Raw genomic sequence first — 20,879 nt, 5'->3', positions numbered from 1 at the left:
TTAGGGTTTATGTTTTATGATTTAGGATTTAGAAGATAGGGGTTAAGGGTTAGATTAATTGGTGTTTTTTAATTTATATATTTAAATATTAGATTTTAAAAAAATTGATAAATAAATAAATAAAAGCAAAATAAAAGTAATTATTTTTTAGTTAGAAAAAATATCTCTAATAAAATGAAGATTAGATCGGAAAAGAATAATTTAAAATCATGATTAACATCTCAATTTTTAATAGAAATTCGATATGTGAGAGATTGATTGCTTACATTGGGTAATTCTAACTTAATAATTAATTACAGTCATTTTATCATTTGTTTTCTTATTAAAATATAAAATATTTATTTTGAGAGTACTAAGTTTTTTTATTTTATAAAAAATCAATTTATAAAAAATAGTAATAATAAATGTTGTATAAAAGTACTTAACTAATAATTTTTAGCAGACAAAATAAAAAAAATTTAGTAGAACAAAACGACTGTCGTTTTGTTCAAAATAAAATACTTTTTTTTAGCGTTTTTTCAAAAAACGCCACAAAAGATTAACAATAAAAAACGCCGCAAAAAATATTATACTTTTCAAAATAGCGCTTTATATCAAAATTTGCCGCTGAAACCCTAATTTTTCCCCCCTAAAATTGGTATCCTCAAAAATGCTTTTAAGTGTTTCTCTCTGCCACCACCGTCTTCTTCATCATATTCCCCTCTTTTTTTTTTTAATTTCAACACCTAACATACATGTTTCATTTTGCAAAAGCCATCTTTATCTGTTTCTCATGTGACTCTGAAGCCTCCTTCTTTCCTTCAACGTAGCCAAGGTAAAGTTTTCTCAACTTCTTCTCAATCATTTATTTCCATCTACTTGCCTTTCTGTTTTAATTCTTCACGACTTTGGAATTTCTTGCATAAATTACTATGAAAACAATAATGCTTGATGTTTTGGAATTTAAGCTGAAGGAGCTCTCAGCTGTCCGTTCGAAATCCCCTTCCGTTCATCAATTCTCTGTCGCCTTCACCAAGACACTGACCCCTCTCTTTCAAATTCTAAAGGGAACCGCCACCGTGGAACGCGTTGTGCGCTTTGTTTCAGCAAGGTCCTGGACCGAGATCCCAACGACACTTCCGCTAGTAATGAGTTCTTGGAGGAATTTTTGAAGTTCCTTTTGGTTGGGGCAACTGCAGCTAATAAAACTGCACGATTTAGGGCTTCCCAAATCATTTCCGAGGTCAGCTCTTTTAAATTCTGGCTTCATTTTTTTAAATCTTTTTTAGCGTTTTGATTTTTAGGAATTATAATTTTGTGCTATATTGTTTGTATTTCGTTTAATGAGTTCCTAATACTTTCGTTTAATGGATTTTAAGCAACATATTGTTTGTATTTCGGTTTCATTATTGGAGCAGTTTTATCAACTGTTCCCACTATCGGTAGGCAACTTGGTTTTAGATATGGTTGATTTACATGATTGAGGCTTTCATCTTTTGATGGTTTTCTGTTTCGTTTGTCCACGGAGGAGCTGTTATTCGAACAAAGTGGTCGTGTGAAATTTAGAACAGGATCTACGTTGTTGATTCCTTGGACCGAGAGAGGATTCGCCAAGCTAAACAGGAATTTCAGGTTGTAAATTTAGAACAAGCACAAACTTGTTAGCCAATATGGTTGTACATAGTCTCTTTTTAGTTCTTAATAATTTTTTTTCCAGGCCATAATCAATTATCCATTTATGAGCAATGCTATCATCTTGGGTTCGCCAACAAATAGGACTTGGTATGATTCAGCTGGAAGTACCAATGTCAAGAATAATTTAGTTTCGAAAAATAGGTTCTGCTGTTGTTTGAATAGTTTTGAAAAATGTGTCTGAATAGAATGTAATCTTAGCTCCAAGGCCCTTAGATTGACATGTTTCGCCTTGTTCTACTTCTTGAAGAAGGCCTGATTTTCATCATTGTATGAAAACTGTAATTCCCTTAAATCGATCATGTAAGGCATAATAATGGATAAAGCATATGAAGTTGCAGTATGGGTGCTTTGCTTCCCTGAACTAAACATTACTAAATGTTGCCTTCTTTTATCATTTTTTTTCATGTTGTTTTTAGCTTCGAAGATTAATTAGCTAAGAATTTGAAACACTGATATTTAAATAGATTTGGAAAAATTTATAAAAATTAATGATCTGTTTGTCTTCTGCAAAACCTAAAGTTTTTTTTCTTCATTTGTTTTCCATATAATGTTTTATGGTTTTATGGTCGAACCTCTGATTTTGCCCTTTTCGACAGAGGGGAAACTTTAGGTGCAGTACAAGTTCAATAGGAGTGAAATCCCAACTTGGTATACTTTCACAACTTGGTATCCATATATTCCACTTGAGAATAGTTACTCATTATTTATCCATTTTCTCCTTTTTGATCAGATTTAAAGCTAATATTGAAAGGAATCATTTAATTTAACTCATCTATATTATTGCCCAAGTTGAAAAATGAAATATCATTTTTCCCTTCTAATTTAGATGCTAATCACAGACAGCCTGCGAAAGTGAGTTTTTATTGCATAACCTTCATTTTCAATTTTTTTTAAATTTTTTTATTGCATAACCTCTCTCTCCCCCATTCTCAGTTTCTATTAATCTTTTTAAATTTTTTTTTCTGTGAGTTCACTCAAGAAAGGTTAGTAAAATTTTGTTCAGTGTTACTTGTGTTGCAAATGCTTACATGTTGAGACATGGATTTTATTGTTGTATGTTGAGTTTATATGTAAAAGGTACTGAATGCTAAACAAAGTTGGGACTAAACAATTGACAAAAGAGATACGGACTGGAGCTGTCTGTCATGATATAACATAGAAGGCATAAAATAATTGATAGCTGTGAAATGTTCATTTAGGTTGTACTTAGGAATCTAAGTTTCTGAAAATGGATTTGAATTTCAATATGGTGTAAGTTGTGTGATAAAGAAACTTGTAAGTTTAACATCCATGACTGTTTTTGAAATTTATGGATAGTGGGATGCCCGTATAAGTGATGAATTTGAAATTCTTATGGATCTTTCTTATTTTGATATTCATGTTTTTATATCTTTAAATACATAATCATAATTTTAATTATTTTATGCATAATGATGCATTTATTCTCACAATTAATGTAGGAAATGAAATCTAAATCCAAATTCTCAAATTCATATTTCCAAACATAACATTAGGAAATTAGGGATAATCGAGCTAAGGTAATGGTAGAAAATTGAAATCTCAATAATTTGGCCTTTATTGGGATTGGGAAGAGGCACTACTAAACAACAACCATTTGTTATAGTTGGGAATTTGGGACAAAGATAAAAATGCATATCATGAAGATCTAGTGATAGTAATTGATATTATTGTTCTCCTGACGCAAAGGATGTCAAAGAAATTGCTTGTTAACAAAATGTAGAAGTATAGAAAAAGAAAATATATGGAAAACTCTACATAAACGCACGTGTAACTTTGTTCAAAATTTGCTTTAGTTTTTTTTTATCTTGTTAAATTTATTTCTTTATTTTAGGTATAATTGTGAACTTTCATTTATTTTCCTTTCTGGGATGACTTACTTTATTTTACTCTTATTCTCATGCAGAGCATGTAGGCACTAAATCTGCAGTCAAATTTGAAACCATGCTCAAAAGTTTTTCTCTAAGGCTCATTGCTTTGAGTTCATTACAAGATTTCCTTGATTAAATAAATGTATTATATCTTTTTTTACCAAGATTTACTTGATTAAGAAAATGCATTGTTGCTTGAGAAAGCAAATCTGCATATTGCTGAGAACATGGTGATTCTCTCTTGAATTAATTTCTCATTTTGAGCCCGCTGTAGTAGCCTTCATCTATGCCCTTGAGGCCTTGACTGTACTTGGGTTCTGTGGTTGCAATAGCTGCCGGGATGGTACATAGCATGGCTATTACTGAAGATGGAGCATTATTTTATTGGGTTTCCTCAGATCCTCATCTTAGATGCCAACAGGTTCTATTCCATTGTCTTTGTTGATTTTAACTTCCCTTGGAGTGAAGCTTTTATTTACTTCATTTGGATGAATTTGTACAGTTATATTCCCTTTGTGAGAAAACAATCGTAAGCATTTCTGCTGGTAAGTACTGGGCTGCAACTGCTACTGCTATAGGTGATGTTTACATGTGGGATGGCAAGAAAAGTATGGATAAACCACCTGTTGCAACTCGGTTACACCGAGTAAAGGGAAAAAAGATCCCTTAAAGAGTTGATTTTGAGAGTTGGTCATGAGAGAATGTAACTTGTAAACAATTTTCTAATATAGAATGTAACTTGTAAACAAAACTTATGTAATTCTAATGTAATTCTAATATAGAATGTAAACAATTTTCTTATGTAATTCTAATATAGAATGTAACTTGTTTTAATTTTCTTAATTTAAATTCATTAATTTTTATATTTAGCTTTAAAGTTAAAATTTTAATAGAAATTTTAATTTAATATTTTTTATCCTTAAAAGTATATAGTTTAAAGTTTAAAGTTTAAAAATAAAACATAATATAATATTTATGATAGAAATAAATATTATTTAATTAAAATATTTTTTTAAGTCATGTTTTTAGCGGCGTTTGTGGGAAAAGTACCGCTAAAGGTCTTGGTTTTTAGCGGCGTTTGTGGGAAAAGCGCTGCTAAAGGTCTTGGTCTTTAGCGGCGTTTGTGGGAAATACGCCGCTAAAAGTCTTGGTCTTTAGTGGCGTTTGTGGGATAAGCGCCGTTAAAGGTCTTGGTCTTTAGCGGCGTTTGTGGAAAAAGCGCCGCTAAAGTTAGCGACGCGTTCTTTAGCGGTTTTTTTCGTTTTAGCGGCGCTTTAAAGGTATAAAAAAGCGACGCTAAAAGCCTGTTTTGGTGTAGTACATGGATGTTTTGTTGGTTCAACAGTTGATGCAAAATGTGGCTTTTTCAATGCCACCGTGTAAATTTTACCAGTTTCATTTTATGGTGTTTTGCAGAAGAAATGATCCAGCAACAAAGTTAGAAATTTGTATAATGCTCTGTTAATTCATAGTTAGTGAATCCCATGATGTTGTGCAATAAGGTTGTAGCAAGGTAACCTTTATAGCAAATGGATGCAGAAACTGATTAGAAAAGTCTAAAATTTGTTGTTGGAGGATGAAAGAAGCCAATCTTACAACTCCATTGGGCTGGTATCATAGTAAGTATATGTAGATTTGAGATGTGATATTGATACAAATAAATGATGTACCTAATTACCTAACCATGCCATTATATGACTTAATGATACTTGATATTGATGGATGTATTTCTGCATGTTATCTTCAACCACCTCTTTAATTTTAATCTACTCATCTCAATTTCACAACCTACTAATACTAATATTCTGTTTTTTAATACCAACATCTATTTTTATTTCAGGAAACAAAAAAACTATTTTATTTTACATATTAATTGTTTGGTTAGATATTTTAAATATAATCTTTTAGAAAATAAAATATGTGAAAATTTAAAAACAATGCAATGTTGTTGTTTTCACTAAAATGCTTTTTGAGGTTATAAATAAAAAGAAATTTATCTTTGACACGCAAAATAAAATAAAAAAAAGTGTTTAAATATAAAATCTGTTGCTTTGAAACAAGTTTTTCATATTTTCATTGTTTAAAAAATTATTTATATTTATCAAACATATTTAAAAAAAGAAAAATGTTTTTTTAGAAATAAAAACAAATAATATTCTTAAAAACCAAATAAAAACTTAACCTTGGTTGAAACAAAATTATTTCTATATGTTAAAAAAATAAAAATGTTTTTCTAGAAATAAAAATAAATAATATTCTTAAAAATCAAACAAAAACTTAACCTTGGTTGAAACAATATATTTAGAATGTGGATTGAGTCTTAACTCAATTGGTATGAGTATTGGTGTTAATACAAGAAGACGTGAGTTCGAGTGCATTGAAACACATTATCCTCTCATTTATAAGTCGGAAGGAAAAATAACTTCGATATAGTTTTAAGATGCCTTCTTTTTCAACCTAACTTAATCCATTCATTCTAAACAACATATATCACATCAATCCTTTTTTTTTTACTTCACACATGCATTATTATTTTTTAACCCTTCACTACATCCATTTTGTCGATAAGCAAATAAATACAAAACAAAATCATCTAAAAGACAACGTAAGTAATTTATCATAGAAAATGAATTTTATTTTTACACTTGGCTCCATTTTGTCAATAAGCAAACAAAATAGAAGGAAAAACAACATAAATAATGTGTTGTTAGGGCAGAGTAATTAATATTGTGAGTCACACCTTAGTCAATGTAAAGACAATAAAATAATACACTTCAAACTAAATCATAATAAAGTCATATGCACTTTTTATTTTTTTCTTTTATGACAATTATTTATTTATAAATTAATATTTTATTCACTATCGATGAGTCTTTTAAATCTGCAAGCAAGGTTCAATAATTTTTTTAATATTTCCTAAAGACATGATAACATTTCACTTCTGTTTGTAGAGCCTTTTAACTTCACTGGATGTTGAGACTAAGTTTTGGGGGAGGATTAGTAAAATTTTAGGAGTTTAATAAAATTTTTTTAAAAGAAAAATTGAGGGTGTAATTAAAATTTTCCACTTTTTTGCGAGATGAATGAGAATTTTCAATAGTTTCACCAAAGTCGTTTTAAAATATACGTCAGAAAAAGGTGGTCTTGAATTCTATAATATATAAAGTTTGGAATATTTGTAGTTAGAATTATTTTGGTTTTAGCATGGGGTTATCACCTAGTAAATCAATCTAAAAGGACTTTGTAAATCAGAGATTGAATCTTCCAATTTATTATTGATTTTTTAAATTAATTTTATTATATTAATAATAATTTCTTAATTTATTATTAAATTTGAATTTAGATCTTTTCTAAATTGAATGGAAGAAAAATAAGGGTGCAGTGTTTGAGACTTTGATTACGAAACATAAGAATCACGTGTTCAAACTGTCGTTCATGCAGTAGTGAAAATTCTTTCCCCGTCTCTTCATCTATTTCATTTTGGGAACATATAGCATCATTAGTTGGAGCAATGTTGGGCTCAACCACATTCAATCAATTTTTACTTTTTACATTCAATCAAATAAACTAATAGTTTTACAAAACAATGAAATCAACTTTTTATTACTTTTTACTTTTCACGTATTTTCTATTCTCATTTTTCACAAATCATTTTTAAAATTTTTGACCAAACATGTTTTTTTCCCAATGTTTTCCATTTAAAAAAAAATGGAAAATGACCTTTATTTCTTAAAACCAAGCGGAGCCCATTTTTTCTTAAATTCGGTCACCAATGTGAATGGACTTTGGGTTTGGATGAATACTTTAATAGTGATATGGAACACCCGGTTACCCAAATTGCCTCGGGGTTTTAGAAAAATTAGGATTCAATTGAATGGGCTAAGAAATTTTGGGCTTCGGTAGAAGATTAGAAGATTTAAACACTGAAATGTGAATAGTTGAATTTTAATCTTGGTTCAGTTAGGATGCAACCGACTGGTTCCAAAGGGAGAGACAAAATGATTAATAATGAATGGTGGGAAGGGCCAATGAAGACCGTGCCCAATGAGTATATATATGGGCAAGAGTGGAGACAAAATTCTCTTAATTCTGTTTGTAAGTCTTCACCTCCCCCTAACATAATCTTTTTCAATTGTTCTGAAAAATAAGAGAATGCAGATGAAGAAAGCTCTGCATGTCGTAACGAATGCATGAATCTAAGCTTGGTGGTGCAGAAATTGAGGAACTGGTAAATTTCCTTATCTTCCTTTATGTTTGGGAATTGAGGAAAGAAGTAGAACGAGACTTTCAAAGCTTCTATATAATAAAAAGATTACGAGTTTCTAAGAATTTACCATCATTTAAACATAATATGGTTGTCATGCTTAGCCACCATGACAAAGAAGGCTTTGGCGTTTGGGTTAGCTAAGCTGTCAATGATGAGGAAAACAAAGTGAGCATTTGTACTTCGTTCTCTAGGGCTATATGTAGTTAGGAGAAATTGCCATGATAATGCTGACCATAATATTAGGTGATTGATGAATGATTATCTGGCGTAGTGCATTGCTTACTAATGTTTTACATGGTATGTATAATTAATGTATGCATATTATGAAAAGGGTGACTAACTATGGGTTAGGCGAAGTTAAGAACGGGAAAAAGATAGAGTAATTCTGTTAAATATTGCCATACGATATTACTGAGTGCAAACCGTGCTGAGCAAAGCTCCGGGCCTTGCGAAAGACACTACGGTGTTCGAACATCAAGGTATATGATGGTGAAATAGAGGAATGGATGGAATGAAATGGGAAGAATAAAGATCATGGTTAGGCCATGGGATGGTTGGAGGCTATACACCATGGATAAGACAATAGCTGAAAGATGCTATGGCATCATGATGGAAATGAGTAAGACCATGGTTGAAAGACGTTATGGCATCATGGTAAACATGATTAAGACAATAGCTGAAAGATGCTACGATATCCTAATAGTCTGCCGAGACAATAAACATGGGGATATAAGGTGTAAGACCATAGTTGGACTATGACCATCAGTGTAGTCTGCTGGGACGATAAACACGGGGTTATATTGTATAAGACCATAGCTAAAAGACGCTATGACATCAAGTAATTATTTGACAAAAAAATGAATAAGACCATGGCTGAAAGATGCTATGGCATCATAGTTAGTCCAACGGGACATTAAACGCAGTATAGTCTGCAAAGACGATAAAACGGGGTAGTCTGCTAGGACACATAAAATGTTTATGCATGATATTTGGCTTTACGGATGTTCGGTTGGAATGTACAAAGATATATGCATACAAGTATGTGATGACCCTACTAGGGTTTTTCTCAAGTATAAGACTCTGCAGAGTCTAAGGCTTTAAGCCTTATGTATGTATGCAAGTCCTATGGCCATGGGCATACACAAGTTAAGACAGTCCACTGGACTTGTCCTTATGTTTCAAGCTAAGATTGTCCATTGGACTTGTCTCCAAGTTTCCATGCAAAGGCTATACACAGGACTTCGCTATATGAAAGTCCGCAGGACTATCTGTTTAAGGAATTCATGTGAACGAGTCTACAAGCATGAATCCGTATCTATAAATCCACATATATGAATCCATACATGTAATTTTTTATCTATGAATCCGCCTATATGATTTTGCATCTATGAATTCGCATGTAAAAGTCCATAAAGACTATTCTTCAAGCAGGAGTCCACAAAGACTAACCGATGAGTATGGCTTCACCAGTTTAAGTTCGCCCAGGGTATGACCCCACAAATCTAAGTTCGCCAAGAATGGGTTTGCATGTATGAATCCGCCCATGTGAGTCCGTAGGTGTGAGTCCGCGAGAATGTGTCCACCAAACAGGGACTTGCAAGTTCGAACCCGTCAAGTTCAAATTCGCATGTATAAGTCACCATGTGTGAGTACCCATGTAAAAGTCCTCCAAGTGTGAAATTTCATACATAAGTCTTCAGGGACCAACCATTGAGCGTTATTCCGTAACAATATTATCTGCCAAGATACTCCGCATATGATTAACTTCTAAAATTGTTAACGAGTTGTCTTTGATGAAATCAATCCGAATGCGTAAGCTGAACCATCCTGCAAGGTATAATAACGCACGAATAATGGAAATAGAGAACCATGCCAATGTATAAAACATACTAATTTACAAGTTGTGCCAATGAGAATGATGTCAATAGTGCACCATGAAAGGCATACGAGCTTTTTGTTATGCTTTCAGGTAAAATGGGCTATACGAGGCACTAGAGAGGGACTAAGTCAAAATCTTTTGAGCATGTGTGAGCTTGTTCTTTGTAACTATGACATGTATATATTGGGGGCCACTTGTAGGCTAAACCTCAAGATTAGAAATTCTTGTAACTGAATTTGAACAACATTGGAGTTATTCCAACATAGGTCGATTGTTAAAATTTACCGAAGTTATTATTGTTAATCATTATTATTACGCATGTTAATGTCTTAAACTAGAAATTAGTAAAATTGTAGCATTTTCAATTTGGCTGGCTGATCGGTCGAGCGATTTGGATGCTACATTGATCGTATATCCTATTGTGCATGAAATTTTGTTACAAAATGGTAATGGAATGAATTGATTGCTATAGATTGTATGTGATTTGCTTCGATAATTGTGCTAGCATTCATTAGCTCAAATTCAGTGACTGGATCGAGAGAGAGGTGCTACAACTTAAAAGTCATGCACTATATCACTCAAGTTATCAAATATACATAATCACATTTGAACATTAACACTTCATAATTCAAACATTAACCAAGTTTAAAATAAACTATCCATCCAAAGTAAACTCATATAAATATAACACATACGTAGATGCCACATAATCGAGCTTAAAAAAAGAAAAAGTCTACCGAGTTAATAGCAGGATAGTGTGAACTTCGAAATGATCCCATTAACACATTCCGCAAACTGACAATCTACAGAAAAAGGGAAAACGGTTAGGTAAGCATTTGGAATATTTAATAAGTTCATAGGTATTAAAATGATACTTACCCCGTTTTATAATTAAACATATTATAATAATTAACTTGGTATAACTTGCCTGACTTAGAAATTCACAACAGCATGGTGAGTTCATCATGTAACCAAGTCGTATATCAAATCAACATTTAACATCTTATTTCAATTTAGTACCATTCACATAGAATCCACAATTTAATATCATATACATAGTTCCGTCATCATATAAACATTGAAAATCGAACTTATTCATACTACTTCCATTTCTTTTTTTTATTAACTAGTTAGCCTGATGAACGATATTGAACAGATTCGGATACACGAGTAACTATACCACACCAAGATGTTGTAGCAAAAAGCCTATAGGAAACATATAACCGTATAAAAATACGTCCCTCAACCCGTAGAGACATATAACTCAGTAATCCGCAACAAATGCTGGATTCTGGTATAATCAATAATAACTTTGAACTATAACATATATCTCGTACCAACGTGCAATTAAGCCTATTGGCATGAAAATCGTATCCTATCTTTTATTATATTCACTCGAGCACATTTAACACATAAAATTATTTCTTTACAATTCAGTCCATATCTCACATTTTGGTACCAAATTGTAAACAACTTAAATTACATTCATACAAATACATATTAAGAATTCAATTATATACTACAATTACATATAACCATACCACATAAACTTATCTGACAAAAAAATAACAAAAAAGGTGTTGAGGACTAATCTACAATTTTTCCTTCCCTTTATTATCCTTCAGTTGTTTTAAATCCCAATCTATACGATAATTCATTTCACTTTATCAATTCTAAATACCTTATATCATTATAATAAATTTATATAACATTTCAATTTCACTTTTTGAATGCTCCCTAAAGTTTTACATTTTATTTGATTTAGTCCCTAAAATTGAGATTACTATAACTTTCAAATTTGAGCGTCGATTTTGAAATTGATCTAAATTTCACCCTTCCACAACACTCTAATATATATAATTATAGAATTTAACATCAATTTTTATTTTTACACTTTAGTCCCTATGTTCAAAACTAACAACTTTCACTTTACAAATTAGCCATTTTTCACTTTCAAGCTTAAAATCTAACAAATTAATACCAATTTCATCAAGTATTTAACAATGTAAACTTTTAAAAATTTTAACATTTTTACAAACTGGTACATAGACTAGCTAAATCAAGCTTTCGAGACTTTAAAAACATAAAAATTACAAGAAACATACTTAAACTTATCTATTAGTAAAGAGTTGAATGTCTTGAGGCTTAAATGGCTTCCTTTAGGTTTTCTTTGGTGTGTACAGGGTGAAAAAAAAGGAGAAATAAAGATGATAAGCACTTTGTTTTCTTTTATACTTTAATTAAACCAAATTAATTATAATTAATTAAAACCTTAATAAAACTAAAATTAACCATGCTTAATCAAAGTTAGTGGATTCCAATCATTACCACCACCGTTTGGTCATAATCTAATGGTTTATTTACTCAATTGGTCGTTCAATTGAATAAAAATTTATAGCGATTAATTTGGTTACTTTTACAATTTGGTCCTTCTATCTTAATTAACTATCCATTTGACAAAATTAAGGGGCAAAACTTTAATTAAACTTTATAGTAACCTTGTAAATATTAAAATAATAATATTTACGGACTCAATTATCAGAAATGGGATTTCGAAACCACAATTTTTGACACTACTGAAAAACGAGTTGTTACACTATGGATTTGTGAATATTCTTGCTTGCCATTAGTTTCATCAAGGACCTCTTCAAGAATCACTAAGCATTTTCTCAACCCTTACCTCTTTTGTGGTTATTTGATGATTCATTTGAGCATGAAATTGGTTGGGCTTTATGTTTTGATGATGAGTAAGAACTAAGCTTTATAGTGGTTGGTTGATTGAAATATTGCATGATTAATTTTAGGGTTAGGTATTAAATATAAAAAATAAACTATATCGAATAAACTTCAAAATTTAGAATTGATGACTTTAGGGAAACATTTAGATAGATGAGATCGATATGAGATTTTATTGTGAATAAATTCAATTTTCTTGATTTGGTTTAGTGAGGTTGAGAGATAAATTGGGCTAAATTGTCTAATTGGGAAAATGGTGACCGGGAGGTAAAATTGGAGCAATTAGGATTTTAAGCAATTTAGATCCCTAATTCGAGAATGAATTAACATTGAATGAACAATGTCTAGTAAGGTTTTGTTCCTTTTCTTTAGCACATCATTCTATTGTGAAGTACCGGGTGTGGTTAACTAGGATAGTATTTCATTCTCTAAAGGTATCCTAAGAACTTGTCTAATAAGTATTCCCCATATTGGTAGACTGGAGTGTCCTAATTGGTAAACCTAACTATTTTTGTACTTTCGCATGAAACTTTTGAAAATGATCAAAAGTTTCTCTTTTATGGTGCATTAGATACACATACTCATATTTGAAATAACAATCTATAAAGATTATATAATAATCGTCATCACCTCTCGCACTTACATTCATGAAACCACATAAATAAGTGTGCACAAATTCTCCCTCAACAAGCCTAAAATTTATAATCGTCTCTTTTAAATTAAAAAGATAAAAATAAAGAAAACCGATAAATCGAACTTTTTTTTTCCTAATTAACTATTAATTGTAGTGGAAGAAACAAGATCGGATGTGGCAAAATTGTACAATGTTAGGCAAGAGTTAGAAATTGGTTAAGTTTTGTAATATAAAAAATTTGTAGAGATTTGTCATCATTAAATTTTTAAGAGCCAAATTTAGGAACGTCCAAAACTTATAAATTTTCTTTTTCCAAATATTTCTCACAAATTTTTTATTTTGCTTTTTCATTTCAAGAAAAGATATAGGTTTTCTTCGTGGACTGATCCCTGAGCAATTACCATATATATAAGCTTCTCTTTATACGTGGTAAATAGTGGTATACGGTCCTCTGTTTTGCACAATTCCGCAACGATTGTCCCGTCTCCATAGCATCCTCCGTTGGCTTCAAGTCCTAGATTTTGAGGTTCATCAATAGTAATCTGATTTGATATGTAAGAACAAAAATATCTATATTTGAGTCCTTAATAACGGGCAGACATGATTATATATGTTTTTGGCATGGACTTTGTTTCTAGCTGATAAACATGCACGAATATTGTTTTCGTTCTTTTTTGTATGTGTATATCCATTAAGGAATATGATTTTCCTGAACTCGGGGAACAGACGCTAGAATAAATGTAGAACATTTGATAAAAGAAAGCAGCGCAGAACCCCCTCCCCCAAGAGTTACATAGTAAGAAGCAGAAAAGAAAAGAAACGGCTAAAGCAAACCTGAAGATGAAGCAAAAGTTAAAACAAAATAAACTGAAAGAAGAAAGAAACGGAAGGGATAAAAATAAGTAGGAGGAAATAGAGCATTTTAAAATACAAACTCTGGATAACCATAATTAAACCTTACTGCAGATCTAGCCTCCTGAGAAGAGCAGATTTGAGGCCTTCTTCAGTTCTCAACCCATCAGGAAGCCTGACCACAATGTCCTGAAGCATGAGGTCGTTAACAGACGACATGCTTGCATGATGGACCTGGAATTCCAAGTCACGAAGGGCACCCATTAGCCTAGCTGCTGGATAGTTCACATTCTCTGAGTGAACCCTAATCATTGCATCATTTACCATAATCTTGACCTCCAGTTCAATGCCACTCCCAGTTCCAGGAGATGAATAGCTGGGCCTGGTTGCCTGTTGCTCTTCCTCAGATGTGGTAGTAGTAGTGGTGCTTTGGTTATCCATTGTATCAACCATTTCTACCTTCACTTTCTTACGCTCTCTCTGAAGCTGCGACTCTAATTCATCAATTTTCGCCTTTAGATCATTGATGTAGGAAACAGCGTCAGATAAGAGCGATGCTTTGTCCATGCGCGACACGTTCGGGACTACTGCTCGGAGAGCGTAGAATCTGTGGTTCAGCTTCTCACGGCGTTGCCTCTCCGCTTCCACATGGTTCAACGGTGTCTCTCGTCCGAGGCCGGGTTTCCTTCCTCGTTTCTTTGGGGTTCGCTTCTCCACGTTATTCATGGCTAGTAATGGAAAATCAGAATCTGAATGCTCTGAGTCCACATAAGAAGGTTGCCCAAGTTTTGAGGAATCTTTCTTGGTTTGGTTATTGCTGTGCTCTTGCTTTGTTTTAATATCCTGGCTTGCATCGTCTTCTTCCTGAACACCCGCTATTATGCCGATGTCTGCAAATGAGATATTTCTGTCAAGAAACTGGATCGAAGCTGGGGTTAAATTTGGAGGAGTCGATTGTTTTGGAACCAGACCAATGAGATCGGATTCGAATAGGGATTTCACTTGCTGGACTAAACCCCAGTTTTCCCTGATAATCTCGGAGGATCCTAGTTCAAGAACGCCACAAGAAGTGGGTATGCAAACCAGTGTTTCAAGTCCATGCATTTGGGCTTCTCTAGCTCTTTCACAATTGTAAAATTGCAACTCATGAGCACCAGTTAACCAAACCAAAGACCCAGTACTAAGAGCCTTGCCAGGAATCCCTTCGCCAGCAGAGAAGGATCGAGTCATTGACATCATATAGAGCCATTCGACATCAGTGATATCGGTTCCGTCGATCATAGACATATCGACGTCATGGTGGTCTCCAATGAGGGCTTGGATTCCTTTCATCACCTTAGTTCGTTCGCTGTGGAAGCTGGAACTCAACCTTGGAGAAGCATCTTTAGTGCATTGAAGATGACCATCTCCCCAAGCCAAGAACAGATTACCCAGGTCATCGTTTAGTGTCTGCCAAAATATAGCATATGCCCACAAATCTTGCTGGCTTTGGATTACAAACTGCAGCCTCTGCTGAAGGGTTGAAGACGGAGTTTCCTGGGAAAAGGAAACCAGAGAAGAACATGAAGAGGGAGACATTATGAGGACTTCCATGGGTGACAGAAAGGAGAAAACAGAGAGGTTGGGAATGGAATGAGAGGTTGGAGGGGGGTTGGGTTTATAAGGGCCAGATCGCAGAAGATGAAGGTTGGGGGGGGGGGGGGGACTATTACGCAGCACTAGCACATGAAGTGATGGCGAAAGCCCCAGTGACTGACCGACTACTGATGCCTGTGTGGGCTCCTCCTCCCTCATTGTTTGCGTTTACATCAAATTTCTTTTCTTTTCCTTCTTTTTTATCTTAAACCTCAATCAATACCAAAATCAATTTAAACCATGGAATAGCATTTAGCATTTAAACCATTTTAAATGTTTCCTATACTAAACTCAAGAGGCCAGTGGTTTTTACTGTTGAACCAAATAAAAAATTATTTTTTGTCTTTTACCCTTTTAATAGTTCATCACACATTCTTCTCAAACTTATCTACTTTCCCTTTTAATTGTGATACAATGTTTAAAATATGGATTGTGTTTTGTATTTTTTTTGTTAAAAATATGGGTAAATTAGAAAAAATAATGTAAATTGATCATTTTGTTAAAATCCCCATTCATATATGTTGTTAAGTGACAAATTAATCTCTATGCATTTGGTCAAAAAGTAAATTAGTCATTCTGTTTAAAAAATCCATCCATTTTTGCTTTTAAATGATTAAGTGACTCACGAAACAATCAAATAGGAGTGTGCTGTGCCTCGTGTACCTTATGCTTATGTGGACAACTATTAATTTAAAAAAATATATAATTTTTTTTATAAAGTTTAAATAATTTTTTGTAATTATTTTAAAACAACGTTTAGGATGAACTTGGACAACTGTTTGTCTTATTTATTTTCTAGATTTTATTAATATGGTAAAATGTGTCACATTAGCATGAGGTACATGTGGCATAACACATGTCGCTATTTAGTTGCTTCGTTAGTCACATCGTCACTTAAAAGTATAAATGGATGGAATTTTTAACAAAATGGTCATTTTGTTCCTTGGTCTCTAACTTACAGGAATTAATTTGTTCATTTTTTTTAATAGAGAGAATAAAATGCAATCTAACCCTTAGTATAAGGATACTATGAAATTTTTATTTAATTCTACTCATCCTTTAAGTTCAGGTTACTTGCATAATAAAAAGCCTTTGAAAAATCCAAATCACCACTTACTGGACAGAATTTGTAACGAAATGGTTAATTTACACTTTTTTTTTAGTAGAGATATAAAATACAAATTACTTTTTAATATAAATTACTTATCAAACATTTATATTAAGGTTTTTATTATTTGAGAAGTACATGAGGAAAATGAAAAATGAAAAATGAAAAATATAAATTTATTTGTAATGATGAGATGTGTTATATATTTCCTCAAATTCATTGTACATTTACTTTGATGTGAAGTAATAATATAATAAACTTGTCATTATTAAATTCATGCCCAGTACATATAATTCATTGTCATGCCTCCTATTAAATTAGACAGAATGAAGACTAATTTTCAAGAAAATGTCAATTTTAAAGAAAAATAGGGATTTGGGTCGGTTTCGGAGTGAGAAGATTAAAAAACCTCTTATAAGGCTTAATTTACAATTATGTTGATATTATATATATCATCACGTGAAAAATATTTGAAATTAATATATTTTATTTTTAAAAAAATATCAACTAATTTTTTTGATATATTTTTCTTTTCTCCATTATAAAAAGAAATAATTATTTCAAATATCATTGTTTTTTCATCTACATATTTCAAATATTTTTAATGTGAAGTATATAATACTAAAATTTACTACACTCATGATATATAAAAACTAAAAATAATGATATTTGTAATAATTATTTGATTTTATAAATAAAAGAGTTATTAATATTAAAAAGATTAGTTATAAATTATGTTGTGTTTATTTCATCAAAAATTAATTTGATTTTGCTTGGTCACTGTGACTCTCATTACTATTAATAAATGAATGATTTGTCTCCCAAAAGATGTCCTTTTTTTTTTATCTTTCTTAATGACAAGATGTGTGAAGGCAATTAAATCATTTATAATTTGATTGAAAAAGAATGAGAAATTTGACAATTTTATGAATCCTGGTCCACTTCCTCCTATTTGGATTTGTGTGTAATCAAATTTAGACTTCATCATCATCTTAATTTCTTAATTTTATAATATTTAACTACTGATGTGACTTTATTGATTAATAGCCTTATAAAGCAAAAATATTGCAGCTACGAAAGTTTTTTTTGAACGAAGCTATGAAAAGATATGGTCATCTATAAATGCTTTTGAAAAATGTAACCACAAATTGTTAAATATTATAACAATTCAAACTATAATTTTTCTAAAATTAATATTTAGTTCCAACATTTGGAAAAAATTATTCTAAAAACACATTTAAAACATAAGATCAAACATAACTTTCATAAAAGTTCATAAATTTTATTTAAAGGGTTTTTTTCTTTCAAATTTTTATTATTGTTTTTATAATACTTAAAATAAATATTAAAATTAATAAATTTAAAATGATATACTAAAACTAAAATTTGTATTATGGATTTTTATGAAGGGATAAATAAATTTTAAATTTAAGATAAATAATATTAACTTTATGATATTTAAAGAAGATTTATTTTTTATGATAATAATATTTACCTTTATAATAAATATTAAAAATAATTTTAATATTAATATAATCTCCCCAACTCGGCCTAAACGTTAGACCCAATTTCGGGAGATTACATTGGCCTAGTACGATCGGAATTCATAAAATAGTCAATTTAAAATGTTTTTTTTATTTTAGAATAAAATTTAGTCTACTTTTAGAAAAAAAACTAACAAGTTATAAAAAAGGTTCTAGATTAATCTCTCTAAGCAACAATGACTTCTTCAAGCAAAGCTTAGTTAATTTTTCATTTATTTATTACTCACAATTTTTAATTTTTAATTTGGCAACGAAAAAGTGATTTTGAATTTTCAACTCATAGAACAAATCATTATTAATTAGCAATATAACATATCGGTAATTCAGAGCAACTAATCAACATAATATTTCAATGTTTGTAGTCATGTAATTGCTTATGAATGCAATGCAAGTTTAGTTTAACAGTAAAAAGGTACTATCCCACTGCTACACACCACAGTTAGGAGTTTTCTAGATTCCTCTACCTTCACACCATGTTCGTGTGGAAGGGTTACACGACCGTGTAACAGACTGAGGCTATATGGTTTACAAACTATACTAGGTTTTCTAGAACACATGGTCGTGTGGTCCACACGCCCGTATAGCAGACCGCGTGAAAATGAGTTATATCATAATATTAAAATTAATTGATTGAAACATATTTAAAATTATACCATAATATTAAAAAAATAGATTAGTATATATTTTAACATCGCATCACATATATGTTAAAGACATGAGGAAAAAATGATGCTTTGCTTGTCACTTATGCAATTTTATATGATTTATATATTCATTAAATAATTTAATATTACTTACATCATTTCAAAGACAATGTTAAGCTATCTTATTTAAATTGAAAGAGATTAACCCAATAATTTTTCATGGAAATGATATTAATTATTAATAACAAATTTACATTTATTTAGCTTGTTAGGAAAAGCGTTATTATTTATTAAAAGCAGTATGTACTCAAACGCAAATCCTATTATGATTTGAAATTATGAAATTTAAATGTTACATAAATTTATAAATTATAAATTATAAATTCACAAATATCCACTCAACATTAAATAATCTTTCAAAGTAAATTGTGAAAGATAAAAAGGTAAAAGTCGTAGATATAGTCCATCATTTACAACATGTTTAGGGTGCTTTTAGATGAGCAATGAGATTCTGTAATAGTAAAATTTAATATTGTAACACTGAGATTTAAAATGTGTTGGAATATATATTTAGATTTAAACACAATTATAACGTAATGTAAGAATATAAAATGAGTATTAAATACATTATATTAAAATGATTTTGTAATATAATAAATAATCATTTAAAATAATTTTATATTAAATTAAATTATGTTTTTTGTTAAATAATAATTAAATATATATATAATATTTAAAACTATTTTATGTTGGTCACTTAGTCTTTTTTAATTGATGTTTTATTTACCAAAAAAATATTACATTTATGGTAATTGTTATGAAATAAAGATAAAAGAAAGTAAAAAAGAAAAAGAAATCGAGAGAGCAAAAAAGAACGTATCTTTATTCATCAATAAGGATGTTTATAAAGTTTTTCCAAAGTCTATCTTTATAAAAAATCATACATTATATAAAACTCTACTTCTAATGAGTATTAGAGTCCCAAGGTACATCAGACTTATCTTCATCTTAATGGACCTCCACTTAATGATAAAATATTCATAACACTCTCTCTTAGATGTCTATTGGTAGATAATGTGCTTCGTTAAAAGCCCTATGTGAAAAAAGTTCCTAGTGAAGAACTATAATACGCATAACATGATGCCTCATTAAACACTTAATCAGGAAAACTTAATCGGACAAAACCTAAGTTAATGAAAGAAAAGTAAAACATGTATTTACTTCCCCATATGACAACATTACATAATATCTCATATTTTACGTATTCAAACCTTGAATATTAATTTTCAAATAATCACTTAAACATATTTAATATTCTTCTAGAAGTCATGAGTGATGAATACTTTTGGGGAGATATATTTTGATCTCTTCAAGAATTTCAACAACAATCATATAAATTTTGATCTCTTCAAGTTCTTCCTCACTCATGACATTCAGAAGAATAATGATATAAATGTTTAGCAAATCCGTTCAAGTGATCATTTAAAAAGCTAGTATTTAAAATTGAATGCGTAAAGTATGAGATATAATATGATGCTTTTCGTGAAGGGGAGTAAATATGTGTTGTACTCTTATTTCCTTAACCAATGTTTTGTCATATGTGTTGTAACGACCCATTTTTAGTGAAATCAGAACAGTGGTTTCGGGACCACAAATCTGAAGTTGTAAAATTTATTTTAATATTATTTTAATATCTACAGCATGATAGTAGTATTTCATAAAAATTTCGTTAAAAAATTTTATCGTTTGTATGCTCAATTTGTGAAAAAGGACTAAATCGCGTAAAATGTGAAAGTTGTGTTCTAATAGCTAAAGGTGTTAAATAGCTATAGAATTTAAGTGGAGGTACTTATTTGGTAATAGACCATTAAATGAGTTAGTGGATGTGCATGGCATGGTATTTATGAAAATTTTAAAGTTAGGTAAGGGCAATTAGGTAATTAACCAATTAAAGATAAAAATAAAATAAAACAAATTAGTTATCATCTTCACACATGCATGAGCTGAAAATTTTAGT

General features: G+C 30.8%; 1 protein-coding gene and 1 long non-coding RNA gene across 7 annotated transcripts; one reads left to right on the top strand and one right to left on the bottom strand.

Annotated features, from left to right (window-relative positions):
* Positions 1 to 608: 608 nt before the first annotated feature.
* Positions 609 to 4,428, top strand: LOC107902944 (uncharacterized). 6 transcript variants are annotated; one of them, XR_005921056.1, is made up of 7 exons: positions 615 to 814; positions 948 to 1,222; positions 1,508 to 1,611; positions 1,697 to 1,761; positions 2,271 to 2,322; positions 3,599 to 3,984; positions 4,066 to 4,428. It is a non-coding gene; the product is annotated as an uncharacterized lncRNA (long non-coding RNA). The 6 variants fall into 6 exon arrangements; XR_005921058.1 differs by having other exon boundaries at positions 948 to 1,611; positions 3,599 to 3,705; positions 3,896 to 3,984; XR_005921060.1 differs by having other exon boundaries at positions 948 to 1,611; positions 3,599 to 3,705; positions 3,838 to 3,984.
* An 8,603-nt stretch (positions 4,429 to 13,031) lies between these two features.
* Positions 13,032 to 15,611, bottom strand: LOC107912227 (transcription factor MYC2). Its single transcript, XM_016840310.2, has 2 exons — positions 14,041 to 15,611; positions 13,032 to 13,593 (listed from the first exon to the last, which is right to left on the bottom strand). The coding sequence occupies exons 1-2, from the start codon at positions 15,522 to 15,524 to the stop codon at positions 13,587 to 13,589; spliced, it is 1,491 nt and encodes a 496-aa protein (XP_016695799.1). The 5' UTR covers positions 15,525 to 15,611; the 3' UTR covers positions 13,032 to 13,586.
* Positions 15,612 to 20,879: the final 5,268 nt, after the last annotated feature.

Source organism: Gossypium hirsutum, chromosome D11 (genome assembly GCF_007990345.1).
Source record: "Gossypium hirsutum isolate 1008001.06 chromosome D11, Gossypium_hirsutum_v2.1, whole genome shotgun sequence".
Classification (NCBI taxonomy): domain Eukaryota; kingdom Viridiplantae; phylum Streptophyta; class Magnoliopsida; order Malvales; family Malvaceae; genus Gossypium; species Gossypium hirsutum.
The sequence above is the reverse complement of the archived record's forward strand: the minus strand, read 5'-3'. Positions and strand labels throughout refer to the sequence as shown.